At 37.8% G+C, this 16245-nt stretch overlaps 1 protein-coding gene across 2 annotated transcripts in view; it reads left to right on the forward strand.

The window, feature by feature from the left end:
* Nucleotides 1–10123, forward strand: part of GABRD (gamma-aminobutyric acid (GABA) A receptor, delta) — a 20743-nt gene extending 10620 nt beyond the window's left edge. Inside the window, exons 2-9 of one of the 2 annotated variants that reach the window (XM_010577460.1) lie at nt 822–934; nt 1518–1585; nt 2490–2710; nt 3533–3615; nt 5888–6025; nt 6937–7092; nt 7693–7904; nt 9197–10123. In XM_010577460.1, coding sequence (XP_010575762.1) covers nt 822–934; nt 1518–1585; nt 2490–2710; nt 3533–3615; nt 5888–6025; nt 6937–7092; nt 7693–7904; nt 9197–9496 — 1291 coding nt within the window. In that variant the 3' untranslated portion in view covers nt 9497–10123. The remainder of the gene's footprint in view (nt 1–821; nt 935–1517; nt 1586–2489; nt 2711–3532; nt 3616–5887; nt 6026–6936; nt 7093–7692; nt 7905–9196) is intronic. The other variant, XM_010577461.1, reaches the window with a different exon arrangement.
* Nucleotides 10124–16245: the final 6122 nt, after the last annotated feature.

The following is a 16245-nucleotide window of genomic DNA, read 5'->3' on the forward strand; positions in this document are numbered from 1 at the left end:
CTGGACTGCAGGCAACCACCTCTTTGGCTCAGAATGAGGGAGAACCACCGGGGCACCACAGACAGCCCCTCCTGAGATCCAGCACCACAGCCCGCTCCCGCTGAGGTTTGGGTGCAGCCCATGGGGAGTTCTGTGCCAGGCTGGGGTCGTGGGGATGCCCCCTTTAGTGCTTCCGTGCTTTCAGCTGTTCACTTTTAAAGCGAGATCTCCTTTTTGACCATATCTTTGCAGTTTTCAGGTGTTTGTACACCTTGTATTAGCATTGCTTTTCATATTTCTGAGGCTCAAGGGTACTTCTCACAGTATCGAAGATGTTAAATCCAAATTCCAGCTGTGTAATTTTTACTGTTTTCCCGTCACATTTGACAACATAGCAGCCTTCTTGATCTCAGCTGTTCCATTGTGGTACTAGGAGCTGTCACAGCTGCTGTGCCCTGCTACCCAGATAGCTGCATTTCAGCATCCACAGATGCATTTTACACAGTATACAAAGTATCTTGTTTTCCCTGGTGCCTTCTTTATATTTCTAAATCTTTTTTTCCCCTACTTTTTTTTTTTTTTTAAGAAAAACCTTTAAAAGGGTATGTGCTTGTATTTCAGAAAGAGGCCATAGTCTTGCCTGAAATATGTTGTGATTGAAACTGAAATATCTGAAATGGTTTTCCTATCTATATACAGTATTTTTCCACTAAATTACCAATATAGCTGATTATACCGTAGGTGGTCTCTGGTGTAAAAGAAGTCAATGTCTTCCATTTTCTGTTATTTTTCTGTTTCTATACATGGCCAAGTTTTAAAAGATACTTATTCTCTTTACCTAGAGCTATGAATGACATCGGAGATTACATAGGTTCCAACATCGAAATATCCTGGTTACCCAACCTGGATGATTTAATGAAAGGGTATGCACGTAATTTCAGGCCTGGGATTGGAGGTGAGACTTTGAGAATAATGTCTCTTTTGTTTCTTACAATCCTTCTACCCTCTGATGTTTATGTAAACTTCATTCTCTCCATGACTAAAAGGTTGTGATTATCTGTTAGTTGTATACTGGAAATAATAACAATCAACAATTGCTTGATTTTGAAAAAAGAGACTGTACAACCGAATTAGCAATGCAGTCTTCTTGCTGATACAATTCTTATGTCACTGATATCCAAGTAGAAGGAATTTTGGATTACATTAAATGGCAATAATTTCTGCATTTGCTTCAAGTCATGCTGTCTTAAACCTGATAATGTGGTTTCCAGAAAGGATTCCATAATTTTCAGTAGTTGTGATTATATCTCATATCTTTTATCACTGAAGCAAGGTGTTCTGTTGGAAATTGAGGATGCAATCTGTAAAAGATTTAAACCTCTTGCTTTATGGTAGATTTTACTTGGAAAGTGTACTTTATCACGGAAAAACACTTTTATGAATTCACTCTGTATGAAAGAATTAACAGTCTTGGGTCATCGATATTTCTATAGCTACTATGATGATGTAAATCACCCCATTCAAACATTTTTTCTCAGGTCCTCCCGTTAATGTTGCTCTTGCAATTGAAGTAGCCAGCATTGACCACATCTCAGAAGTGAACATGGTACGTTATCAGTTAAACCTACCAAGTTGTGAATGTATGTTGCAAGGACAGGAAGTGTAGAAAACTAACTAAATAGAGAGACAGTTGATCCCCAACATGTTTGGAGTGGACAAATTACCACAAGAAGATATTGCAAAGAACAAACATTGTATTTTAAGACACAGGCAGAGTCTCTTTCGGCAGACATTGGCAATTACAAGAATCTAGCCATGTGTAAGCCACTGAGATTTCTTACTAGACTTAGCAAGGTTGTAGTAAGACTCACTACTTGTGCAGCACTCACTAACAGAAAGCCTAATTTTAAGTATTAACACCAACTCAAATTCCTTTTCACCACAGCTACTTCTAAAAAGAAGCTAAGGTAATGATCGGTTGTGAGATGCTCCTCTTTTTCGTGTAAAGACCTTCTAATAAAGCAGTGGAGTATAACAACTTACAAGTCACATAAACAGGCATAGGCATGGATTAACTGCATTTCTGAACACAATAGATTTATATTTAAAACCAAAAGTTTGACTTTCTCTCCATCCTTTCCCTTCATTACAGATGCATAACTTTACCTGATTTTTTAGTTTTGCTTTAAAAAACCTTCAAAAACAAAAGTTGTACTTTTAGAGATACATAAACTGATTTCTTCATTAAGACATGCAAATCTTGCAACATGTTATATATAACACTGACATTGATCACTTTTTGATATCTTGGGTTTATCCATAGTAGGAGCATATGACAGAAATTAAAAACCTTGGGCAGCTCTTTGGTTCACTGAGTATAAAAATACTTATTTGCACTGGAAGCAGTTAATACATTTCTAGGCTAATACAATGATTTTTGACCAAGTTCCAAGACGTTATCATTGTGTTTGTTTAGCATCACTTTTTAATTGGGATTTCTCTTGTCATAGGAATATACCATGACGGTATTTTTGCACCAGAGCTGGCGAGATGACCGTCTGTCTTACAACCACACCAATGAAACTTTGGGCTTAGACAGCCGGTTTGTGGACAAGCTCTGGTTGCCAGATACTTTCATAGTAAATGCCAAGTCTGCCTGGTTCCATGACGTGACTGTGGAAAACAAACTTATCAGGCTCCAGCCAGATGGAGTCATTTTATACAGCATCAGGTGAGTGAGAAAGAGTGCAAGTGTACTCCATCATGTATTAACTTTTTGAACAGACTATAAACTAATCACTCAGTTTTCCTAGGGTGACTTCCTAAAATAATTATTAATTTAAAACGGAAGAAAGTACTGGTGATTCCTATCAGAGATTCCTTTGCTTTACAAGGATGACACTGCCAGGAAGGTATCTTTGGCAACACTAACACATTTTCCACTGCATAATCACTGATTGCTTTCAGAATGTCCTTAATGGGAGATAAGCACCTCATAACTATTTGGTCACCAGGCAAGGAGATGCTGAATACAGAGCAAAGATTCCATTCTCCACTCTCTCACTATTTTCTAAGGGAACTATGAGCCTGATTTAGGCTCAACTTCCCCATCTTTCAAACAGAGAAAGTAGTATTTCGTCACTTTGGAAGAGCATTCTTGCTAGAACTCAGTAACTATATTTAAAGTTAATTGTGTAATGTTCTAAAAAAATGATGAGCGTGCACCTTTGAAACTGTAAGTCCAGTCACCCTTAAGGTATTAGTAGTGATCTTAGGGACAGCGGAAGGGAGTAGATTTGACTCAGAAAAGTCCTTTTTATCATCAGAAGTAGCTAAAGTGTCCTCTGACATTAGACAAGTCATTTGACCTTTCAATTTCCCCCCACCTTTGGATTTACCACAGACTTAGTACTAAGGCAATAGCCATAAGGATTTTGAAAATAGTTTCCTGTATTAGTATTAAGGTTTCAAAGTTTTCCATTTAGTCTTTCGAGTTCTGAGGAAAAGGCTCTATCTGAATGCAACTAACTGGTGTTCACATTGCTTGGAACAGGATTACCTCAACAGTGGCCTGTGACATGGACCTTTCCAAGTATCCAATGGATGAGCAAGAATGCATGTTGGATTTGGAGAGCTGTAAGGGCTGAGTACAGCATTTCATGTAATCTGTATTTTGTTTAAAGTCTGCATATGTGGTACTTAACTTGCTGGAATTTGCTGAAATGATTCTGCTTTAGTCAATGAAATATAAGGATTTAGAAATTAAGGGCACAAACCTGAATCCGTTCATTCTCTGTGTTGGGCATTAAACTATGGACTTTTCAATACCAGTTCAGCTCTGATCCAATTCAAAACTATAGGATTTAATTCAGTGAAGACGAACAAACTACAGTCCTGCTGACAAATGTCTGGAACTTTATGCTTGATGTAAAACCTAGTGGAATTGTCACAGTCACTAGCATTACTGAGGTTTGCATCAAATCCAGTGAGAATAAGTAGAGAAGCCCACAGGCAAAATTTGATGTGCTATTTTTTCTTTATGAGAAAACAGGAAAAAGAAAGAATTCCCTGCTTTTAATGAGTGGCATTGTGACTAACCCTTACATAGCTGTTTATCTGGCCTAGGCATCCCTGTATCTGTTACACAGAAATCCGTCAGAATAATGGATGGATTGGCTTAAATTCATTTGTACTCACAAAGGAGGGTGAAGAATGAATTTATATTTTGTCCAACCTGTATTTTACCTATGATCAGCATGTAATTCCCATCAGCATTAATACTTTTGAATGAAATTCACCACTGACACAAGCAGGGGCCACCCAATCAATGGTAATGCATCTGGCCTTTTGTGGTTTTTATATCAAGGAGTCTACAGGTCCTGAGGGTTCCAGAGATTTGTGAATAGCAATTTCTGAGCAGATCCACTGGCCTATTGATGCAAGTTTCTCTTTTTCTTTTATAGCACTGACTTTGTTTTCTAGGCAATTAACCACAATACCATTTTATCCTGTCAAAAATAGCAATCTACAGTTTTACTTATGTAATCACCAAATGCAGAGGCAGCAGACAGTGAACCAGCAATCAATTCTCTCTCCCAGCAAGTTCTGCAGGGAGTTTTGGTGGTGGTTGAATTTTTTAATTGAATTTGAGGGTTTTGACTTCAGTGAAACAAACATGTAGAAATAAAGCCTCTTTAAACAAATGGTTTAGTAGCAAGTTGTCCATTAACAGCAAAACTAGCAAAGATCAATTTCCTATGGATCTGCATATTACATAAATCCCCTCATACATATCCCCCGCCTTCTCTCATGTCCCTGGTGCCTTGCACCTCTCCCTAGCAGTTACCTTCCAGCTGCCACCCATGCCAAACTGCAGTCGCTTTTACACGTGGTGATTGTCAAGCAAGCTGGTGCATCTCACAATGGACATAGGTCTCAATTATACTGCTGTTCTCTAACTGGATGTTCTCTAACAAACTTGATTTTCTGTTCTCTACACACCACTTCTTACAAAACTTTCAAGAATCTTGCATCTTTGAAACCTTTACCTTTTTGTCATTTTAGTTTGAAAATACTGAGGAAGTTCAAAAGTTGTTAGGAGGAGAACTGACAGTAAAACACTGCATAAGCAGTTTGCATAGGCTTCGTTTTCTTATTAAACTACTTTAAGCCTGGGGGAGGCCCTAACAGTTGTTTCCACGAGTGGGGATTCATATGAACAAATCACCTGTGTACTTTACCTTCATGCAGTGTCTATTTGTAAAAGCACTGTAGGGCTTGCAAGGGGAGATACAGAGCTGACCGGACGCATACCTTTTGAGGTCACTGGGGGAATCCCTGACAAAGGAAAGTTACTCCAACACTGCCTGACTGGTACAGAGTACCTGTCTCATAAAATCAATGTATGAACTTGGAGATAGACTTGCAGCACAGAATTACACTCTGATCTGTCTTCCGTAGGATAGCTATAGATAGATTAGATTTGGTAGACATTTTCTTTTACAATCAGAAATTTCTGTGACTCTGAAATCCAAGCACAGTGCAGGGGTAAGTTGGCTAGTTTGAGTGCTACAGTAACAGTTACTCTACTTTAAGTGAGTATGCAAATGAGCTTTTTGAGAGATAATTTGGATATTTCTCAGGACACTGAAGTGCATTGTGCCATACCACATATTGCTAGTCAGTGTGAATCTTGGGTTATTCTCCCTGTAGGAAAGCTACCCAAACGTGACACTGGCAACACTGATGTTGCTAGGACAGTGAATTATCCAGACGGAATCACAGCATGTTTGCGATGGGACCGATGAAAATCAGCGTAGCAGAGGAATTAGAGGACTTGCACTATGAGTCCTCTAAAGTTCTTAATTTCTTCCTCAAACGTTGTGTTTATTCAGCTTTCTTTTGGCAGATGGCTACTCTTCAGAGGACATCGTCTACCACTGGTCAGAAAACCAGGAGGAAATCCATGGGCTGGATAAGCTGCAGCTTGCTCAATTCACAATTACCAATTACCAGTTCACAACAGAAATGATGAACTTCAAATCTGGTAATAGGATCTGTCTTCAGTTCAGGGACAGTATCAGACTTCTTCCTGCCTAGGGAAACCTCCTATATCTATAATAGAAAATCCCTCTTCTTAAGTAACTGATTTAAGAACACGTCAGGTTTCTGATAAGAGTTTTCCTTAGGTTACACTTGCAAAAAATGCCAACCTTTGCTGAGCCTTCAGGCAGCCACTGTAGCATATTTTGTCCTTTAGCTCTGTATGTTTGACAAAATACTCCATAGAGCAGCCAGTCAGCACTCGATAAAAAACACTTGAGGTATAGCTCACTTTTTCTTGACCTAATTTACAATTTTGGATGAAGAAAAATTTCCATTAGCCCTGATGTTATGAGGCTTATGACGTACAGTCAGATCATGCTAATTCTATCCAGTAGAAGTCAGTGGTGTGTATGCGTATCATTGGGTTTATTGCAATGTTTGTAAAAGATTGGAGTCATTTCTTTCCTGCTGATTTTTCATCCTCTTTCATGTATTCAGATTCTCATTTATGCTGCACATCTCCTCTAAGCTCTTTTTTGAGTTTGAAATTAACTTGGCCTTTTAAAAAATCTAAATTTAGTATCTGGAGGACTTTCTACAGCAGATGATAAGACAGTACACATTTTGAAGCAATACTGTTATTTGAGAAGACTCATGATTTTATTTTCAGATCTGGCATTGATATGACCTGAGACAAATCATTTGACCTATTCTTAGCTGATGAGAACTGCAGTACCCTGTGCAGGGTTTATGAAGACTAAATGAACAACATTCAAAAAAGCTTTTTGTGATCCTTGTCCAAAAGATGTTTAAGAATGTAGATCTCTCTCATTATAGGAAATGTTATTTTGAATATCAGTTTAACTGTAATTCACACACTCAGAATCTTTCTTTGTCTGCTCTTTTTTCCAGCAGGTCAGTTTCCCAGGCTCAGTCTCCACTTCCACCTTCGGCGAAATCGAGGAGTTTACATCATTCAGTCTTATGTTCCTTCTATCTTACTAGTGGCCATGTCATGGGTATCCTTCTGGATCAGTCAGTCAGCTGTGCCTGCCAGGGTGTCATTAGGTAAAACGGATAGTTTGGGGAACTAACAGGGAAGGGCATGCTGAAGTTGTAGTTATGCTCTCTAATTGATGCTCATTTTCCATGAAGGTGCATTTGTGAATACTATGTTTACATTTGCAGAAGAGATGGTCCTTGAAAAGATTTCCCTCATGCTTTAATTTCTGTCATGCTATCAGAGCAGCTGCCTCAGTAAAGAACAGAAAAAAACCACCTAAAGAGGGTTAAAACCAATAGTGAACGAGGCAGATGTATGAAAGAATTGATTTGAAGGAACTGGGACAGTGATAAAAAAATGTTCCTAGAGCTTGTGGATCCGTTTGCCTAAGTGAGGGTTGCAAGTCCAGATGCAAAAGTTTTTGAGGATTAAGTTGTCTGGTTTTGTTTGTCCTGATCTAGAACAAAACCAAGGATAACATGTTCAAAGCTGCCTTAGTCATACAAATGCACAGTTTTTAACAAGCTCCCCTGTTTTGAAAATCAGAAGCCACGATATTAAGGGGCTTCTGCTGTGAAAATATTCCTCAGCTTCAGATTAGTAAATACACTTATTATAGTGTATACTGTGAAACCTAAAGTAAAATTTCTCACACTACACTGCAGGTATAACTACTGTTCTTACTATGACTACACTGATGGTCAGTGCCCGATCTTCGCTTCCACGAGCATCTGCCATCAAGGCGCTTGATGTTTACTTCTGGATTTGCTATGTGTTTGTCTTCGCTGCACTGGTAGAATATGCATTTGCACATTTCAATGCTGACTACATGAAAAAGCAAAAGAACAAGATAAAGGCAAGAAGGCAGAGTGGAGAGGTCAGTAAGCATAATACTGTGAGTAACTTCGCAAAAGCAATCACCCTGCATCATGACCTTTTTCTACTATGGAAGCAAATTCTTCTACCCCTTTTGAAAAAAAAAAAAACCATTCCTGGTTAATTCTTTTGTCACCTTAATATGACACGCAACCAAACGCAATTGCTAATTTCCCCTTGAATATGGTTAGCACTAAAGACAACATATTCTTACGTGGTTTGTTGCTGTATTTAAGATAGGAAATGGAGGATAAGAGAGAACGAGTAAGAAGAGAAGGAAAGCATGTCTTGAAGCATGTCTTGAGCCAGATTTGTACATCTTGCACTTTGAGAATATATTTAGACTCTTTGATATTTGTCCAGTCCTCAATGTAAGGTACGGTAACCTTGAGTTGCTCCTGTAGGGTCAGGGCAAATTTATTATGTCGGTATTACATAAGATGGGGAAGAAAGGCCTTTTCTCAGAAGGTATTCTTTAGTAGCTGCTTCTGCTAAGACTCTTTCAGCTCTGCTACAGCATAATAAAATGCTGTTAGCAAAACAAAAACTAGGCCTGTAGTCTTCAAAGTTGTCCGCTGGAGACTACACTTTTTTACACCCAAGCTGCATAATGTAAATACAGATATAATTAGCATGGATATAAGTTATGTAGCAATGAAGCCCATGAATGAAAAACTGAACAAAGGAGTCCATAAATGGAATTTCTTCCAGGAACTCCAGATGCACTTTGCTGCTTTCTTCATGTCCATGCATGCATGTTAGTGGTGAAGCAGAGTGAATTGATTAAGAAACTTTTTTCTTTTTTTTACAATTCACAATTTGTAGTCCAGGCCTACATATTTTTGAACTCTCTGGCACCTTGGGTATTATTTATGATTATTATTACTTCATTTTAATAAGCTGTAGCAGATATGACTGATCCATATTCATTTTCTGTCCCACCTCCACATTCTCTCAGCTTTGACAAGAGCCCGAGAACTGCCTATTGGCTTTGGCCACACAATGGGATAACTGTCTCCTTGAAGTCAGTCAATTATTTCCAGGCAGGAGGGTCTAAACCTGCTGTCTCAGTGGTGCCTCGGTCATTCAGAGCATGTAAAATTATACGCAGAATTTAGACATGGTGGTACAGGGTCTTTCAGTGGTCCTTCTGCCAAAGCAAGTGATAAATACCATTCAGCACTTATGGATCTCTTAAGTATTTCACCATGTCAGTATCATGGCTAGCTTGGATGAAGTACACTACCTTTGCCATATAAATTGCTATTATAGGTTCTCCTCTTTCCTTTGCAGATAAACGTGAAGAATGCCATTGTTCTGTTTTCCCTTTCCATAGCTGGTGTGAACCAGGAACTGGCCATTTCCCATAGGCAGCACCGAATTCCCAGAAGCCTGCCTGGATCATATGGCACAATAGAAATAGAAACTGGAGAGACAAAACTGCAGCAAGTAATGAAACTGGATAAAAAGAGTGGTCTGAAGTCCCTCTTTAAGCCCATTGATGCTGATACCATTGATATATATGCCAGAGCCGTGTTCCCAGCAGCCTTTGCAGCAGTCAATGTTATATACTGGGTTGCATACACAATGTAAAAAAAAAAAAAAAAAAATTCATGTGAAGAGCTACAAATTGAACAATACCTACGGACTAAAAGGCCCTTGGTGAAAATGTATTGATCCATCTCTTCTTAAAATATTTCCCAATGAGCTCGAGACATTTCTAAAGTCAAGAAAGTCCTGCTATCAATTCCTACTAAAAGCAGCAATTTATTACTGATTTGACACAGTAGTAACTGTACTCTGCCAAACAATCCCAGCTCCTTATTTCCTGTATTACCATGAGATAATTTTTCATATGTACATATTTGCAGCAAAAGGTTAAGTCTTAAATTACCATGTTTTTCCTCCACTTTAAGGGTTGATCAGTAATGAAGATTTGGCTTTTCACACTCAGATCATTTCCTTTTTTGTAATGGAAGAGCTAATTCCTCACTTCCACATGAGTGATTTTCTGCATCTGGCCTTCTGTGGGATGGTCTAGGTTTAATAGTAGTGGTAAAGTTGGAGTTTTTAATCATAAAAAACTCATGGACAAAGTAAAAGGGAATAGAGGGGAGTGGAGGCTTTTTCTTATATTATTATTTGTCTTGGATAAAATATTGAAAACATTTCAATGCTCTTAGTCATAGCATGAAATAAAATATACTACATAAAATTCTACTGAATTGTTAATAATGACTGTATTACATTTACGATCTAAGCTAATGAAAGTTTAAACACTTAAACACAGTAATGTTTATTAGTTTAACAGGCCCAAAAATAGATAAAAGTGATTTAGAAACACAGGGAAAGCTCAGGCTTCCTATGTTGGATTGGGAAAAATTTTAAAGGTGCTTGATAATGAAGGAACTCAGACTTCATTTTCAGGAAGGACTTCAGAATTTGTTCTTTTAATTTTCAGTGACAGTCTACCACGTGTGCCTCTGAAAATATCCTTTTTGCATCTGTCCCTAAATAGCTGAGTAAAGTTAAAAAATGTGATAACTGGCTTTAAGTTACTCAGTTGCTTTGGATATTTTTGCCGTTTTTATTCAGAGGCTGACCTAATATGTTAGGCCTCTTCAATTCCATTATTTGACAATGAAATTTGTGGGTACTCATACACACTCCTTAATTCAGGACTAGATCCTCTCACCCAAATAATGCAAAATAACACTTTGTTCTGTAAATAATTCCAGTGAACTCAGCAAACGAACGCAGTATTCACAACAAACACAAGTTTCACAATTAATCTCTAAAAACCTCCACAGTAAATATATTGGGATATGGATTAGGACAACTGAAATATTGTTAGTGTAGGAAACCAATGTAAGACACTTCAAAAGAGAATTTTTTCTTGGATAATTTTGTTGCCTTGAAAGTGAGAGAGTGTTTTAAATATAGAGACCGACACAAAAGAAAATATGAAATGAGAGAGGGAGGGAAAGAAGGAAGCAAAGCAAGTGGCTGAAAGCTATGATGGAAGGGAACATGCAGAGGTGCAAGATTAAACAAGCCAAAATATGTAGATAAGAGAAGAGCTGCACTGGGCTTTGAAGATGGGGATCTTGAACATAGTGGCTCATGATTAATAGTCGCAGTTGCCATAAGGATGAAACAAGCATTTGATCACAGTGGAGTATGCGCACATTCTTCCTGCATTACTTATCTGTGACATATGGTTTGATTTCATATGACCAGCACTGAAAGATAGAGCATTTTAACACACATTTATAACTTAAAATAAGATTTGTTGACTATCACTGAAGTAAGAGAAGGCTTTGAAGAAAAAATAATGATCCTGAACTGAGCTATAATAGAAAATACACTCCCATCGTAAGTCAGGCTTAGGTTCACCTCAATCTTTAGTTTCTGTTATAATGGAAGAACTGTCTGCCAACAGTGTGCTGGAAAGCGCAAACTGACTTCAAGCTATAATTGTTCCACAAAGTTATCACCAGTCTAGCCCTGGACTGAGACACCAGGATTCTGCTCCAAGATCTTGCCACTGACTTGTTGGGGAATCTTAGTTAAATCATTTCACTGCATCATCTGCAAAATTGATATAATGATACTGATTTCTTTCCTGTATCTTTGAGGTTTACAGAAGAAAAACCCTTCAGGAGAGACAGAAACTTATGCTCCAGCTAGGTAAGTACATCCAACTAGTACTTATGTGGTGCTATTTACCATAGTTTCTGAGACTCCCACATACTGAATTAAAGCAAAGTATCACTCAACTTTCACCTTATCCAGAAAGCTAATGAAATTCTGCATCTCCTTCAATATATGCAGGTAATCAGGCTTCTCTTTCTCCTCCTGCTTTTCCTCTTCCCATTTTATTTTTCTTGGTGTTTGTTCCTGATGTTGATGAAATGCTACAATACAGAAATACATTATTTTTTTTGAAGTGCATTTTTGGTCATAATCACTTTCTCCCCAAGGAAGTTCAACCCCTCCTGCTCTCTTCTGAGTCATTCTTACTGTTTTATATAATGATTAAGTGCAGAGTGGAATAAAAACAGCAGAAGCATGACTTTACAATGCCTTTTCCTTACTAAGTTGTTTTTCCACGATCATGGGTCAGGGCCTTGACATATCTTAAGTCCCCTTTCTACCTCTCCTTTCAGCTTAAAACTGAACTTTTTCAATTTACACCTGACCTAATGCTTGTCTGGCCTCAGAAGTTTAAATGTAACTCTTGGATGATGCACTGTCATAGGCAAGGCAAGATGGTAGGCAAGTCTGAAATTTTCTGCTCAGCACTTCGAACAGTATCACCACAACAGTACTACACCCTTTAGAAAGGCCATAGTGCCTTATTCTTCTCTGTTACACTTGCATAAATCGGAAATAATCTTTAAAATCAGTAGATTAACTACTGCTGTGAAAGCAGAGTCTAACCTTTTGGTATCCTGCTGGTTTCTCTAGCTGTTGGTTTATTACACTGCCTGTCAGGGTCAGCTGCTAAGAGTGAAATTATTGACTAAATCCAGTTGAAGAAATACTTGCAGAAAGTTCCTGTGGAGTGTAAATCATAAGAAAATAATCCATGATTTTGGAATTAAAGTTTTTAAAGAGCAGAGAACAAAGCATTGACCTAGTCCCTCTAGTGTGCAGTGGCTGGTTATTTAGAGTAATTAGCAAGAAGGCGGCTGCATATATTACAAAGGCAATGTCTAAACTAATTACTTCAGCAGTAATAGTTTGTAGTTGTGCACCTGCCATAACTCCTTACACTGAAGCCAACTGAGTAATCACATGGGGTTATTGGACAAAATTAGTTGCTTCTCCATCTGGGAGACAGTCATAGGCTGCATGCCCTGCTGATTTCTTCAAAAGATATATTCAATCAATTTTTTCTGTAGTTTGACTGCAGATCTTCAAGGTGCACAGCTTGGTTGTGACTGATCAAAGTAAAAGGTGGCAGCGATCTTTTCCTCAAAAAAAACCAAAGCCAGAATGCTAGACTATCAATGTTGTAGACAGAAGCATAAATAAAGGGGGGAGGGGGGAATCTCAAAACATTGCAGGCAGTCAGAAGTGTGCACTGTGAGCATACATATGGCAATTGTGTCCATTCCAGGAACAAGGTGACTCAGAGGGGAGAACAGGTGTTTCAGCTACTGTTACTGCACTTGCATGAGTAGCACAAGACAAAACACCTCCATCATGAAGAGTGGGATTTTCTTAAATCTGTTTCCAGAGCCAGTAATAGAAAAGTCAGATGCCATTCAAACTCTTTTAAGGAGAAACTTCAGTACAGGAGTATGGTGTAATGATTGGAATTTTGCATAAATTTGAATCTTCTGTACTTTTGCGTGTGCTATACTTTTTTTTCCCATTTAAAATCATCATACTTAAAAATCATCAGACATCAATGCTTTAGATGTATTAACATCTAAAGACAATGCCCTGCTCAACATTTAATGATGGCCTTAATAAACAGAAATAAACTAAATTTGATGTCAATTGAATGCTAACTTTGGATGGGTTGTACTAGTGTCAAGGAGGGGGGGGGGCACAGGGAAAGAAAGTATGTGACAGATCAGAAGGCACTTTTTCTGTGCTGTACCTGAAAGCATTTGTATTCCTTTCAGCAATTTGGATTACTGTTCGATGGACTGGTATGTCTGTGAGAAAAAGAGTGGGATATGTGTTAAATGTAATCATTCTAAATGTGAAGTGTTAATAAAATGTAGATATACAGAAATGGGAGCTTCTATAAATGGACAAAATAGACATTCTAACTATTGAACTGGAAGATAAAATGCATTAGAAGGAAACTCAAAATAACCTCAGAGATTTCATCCCATAATGAAATCCTGGCTATTTGGTGCCCAAGGGCTTGTAAAACTCTACTTCGGTCTTGACAACAGAAGAGAAAGTACCATTCTGTATTCATGAGTGCTTTCTGTGGGGCACTTATGCAGACTACTGTATTTATGTTAAAAAATAGCTGTTGCTGCCTCAAGAGGTTGAAAAGAATCAGAAAGCACAAGATGAAGAAAAGCAAGACACTGCATGATTTGTTTGAAAGTAATGCTGGCAGTGACAGCACTATTAAGAGGTTAATATACAGAAATGTCTGTCCTGTTTCTGGGTAAAAATGTAAGCATTTATCCAAGTTAAAGTAAAAGCTCTCACATCAGTTCTTAACCAGTTTGCTAATCCAATAGATAATGTAGCGAAACCAATTTAACTCAATGAGGCTTCTACTGTTGGTACAACAAAACCCTTAAAATGATTGCTCTGATTGTAAATACTCAGAGTCATTAACCTAAGAAAGCACTTCACATTAGGAGGAAAACAGCACCCCTGCATATTTGTCCATGAAGCAGAATAGATAACAAAAAGCTTATTGAAAGTTTCTAAGAATATTTTCATTTAAAAAAAAATCTGAAGCGACTCCCTCATGCCCTCTTTATTATAGCAGCTTAAAACACTTTCAATGGTTGAAAGCTTGCTCGATGTTATAGTAATACTGCGTGCAATATATGTTACAAACATATATAGCTAATTCTTCTTATTGAACACTGAATAAAAATTTGGCAATGAACACATCTATTTGGATGGATTTGGTAGCTGAAATGAGACAGGCACTGTCTATTTCTGCCTCTATAGCTTGCATGTTAAATGGAATGAATCTGAGGATCTAAGCCCATCGTTACATAATGCATTAGGGATCTGTTCTCTCCTTATACCAGCTTTATGTCATGGCTATTCCTTTTACCAAGTCCTGCACAGTAAAAACAAATCTGAGAAGACAGTCAAGCCCAGGCTGTCAGAAAATATAGTACCAACAGAACTAATCAGATGTTATTGGGAGTTCACTGTTCCGCAAGAAGATTGGTCCAAAAAAAGAAATCTAAATATCCCTCATTTCTGAGATATCTGAAACCTCTTTAGCTCATTCTAGATTTAGGACCAACCAATACATACGACTAATTCCAACATAGGACTAATTCCACTGAACGGAAGATCCCTTTGGCCCACCGTCCAAGCTCCACCTTTTGGTATAAAATCTGTCAAGGAGTTCCTGAGTTATGTGCATCTTTTACTGAGATCAGTAATGCTCACCACTCAGAAGCATTGCTCTTTCTGGTCTCAACTGGGGCAAAGACAGACAATATTATAAACCAAAGAAAAGTGCTTTTATACTTGTACATCTCATCTACACAAAAGAAGTTGTACTGATTTAACCAAATTAGTTTCACAAGCTCCTTTTGTCAGTACTGCCATTTCACCTCGCACAAAAAAGAGCACCCAAGCTAATGGTAGAACTTCCTTGTGTAGACAATGCCTATGAAATTTCCATGAGGGGATTTACCAAAAATACTTTAATTTATCTTTTCAGAACTCTTTAAATACTTAACTGGAATACTTTAAGATAGTAAGGAGACAGGTGCTCAGAAAGGTAAAGAATATTTGAAATAGGTAACAAATATTTTTCAGGCCTTGAAACTAAGTTGTTCAACAGTAATTAGCCCTGCAGGTAGTCCAGATTTCACCTGACAAGAAGAGGATTTCTGATAGTATCCTACAGATGCATTAAGGGACAGGGGATGTAAACAAATATTTTTATTATGCAACTGGCTGAGCATTCTTTATTTCCTGATTGCTTTCAAATAGTTTTTAAATTCCTGTAGTAGCCATAAAACATTAACCAATAGAGAACAATTATCTTCTGTTTAAGGTAAGATGATCCTTGGGAACTTTCAGAAACAAAATATTGCTTTCTATGCCTCCTTTGCATTAGGATGCAGTATTTTATTGAATAGAAATTTAATTCTATAGTTACATTCCTTAATTTGTTGGCTCAGTTTACTTTATTGCAAATAGATAGAGGCTTTGAGGGTTTGTTGTTGTTGTTGCTGTTTTTTTCTTTTCTTTTTCTTTTAACTCCTTGATGTAAGAAGAAATAAAGATAAGGAAAACCAGTCTTCTAAGACCTGAGAGTCACAAGCTCAAATGTTCATGTTCACAGGATCCACAACAACTTCAGCAGAAAGTCTGGCACTTAAAGAGCCAGTGGGATCTGGCTCCTACCATGTAACTAGTAATACATAATACAATTATTTATTACAAAAGGTCCCAACTAATATTACAGTTCCTAGCTTACTGGGATTTTAAAGACAGGTTTGAGAGATAATACTTATCCCAACAACTTTAAAAACTCAACTAGCAAAGGAGTAGCAAAAAAAAATTGTATATACCTCCTGTGTAGGTAAGGAGGAGATACGTTATCAAGTTGGTCAGATGGAGTTGAATCCAAAGTAGCTTTGGAAATTTAACAGTTGTGA

Source organism: Haliaeetus leucocephalus, unplaced genomic scaffold, assembly GCF_000737465.1.
Source record: "Haliaeetus leucocephalus isolate CR32 unplaced genomic scaffold, Haliaeetus_leucocephalus-4.0 Scaffold556, whole genome shotgun sequence".
Lineage (NCBI taxonomy): Eukaryota > Metazoa > Chordata > Aves > Accipitriformes > Accipitridae > Haliaeetus > Haliaeetus leucocephalus.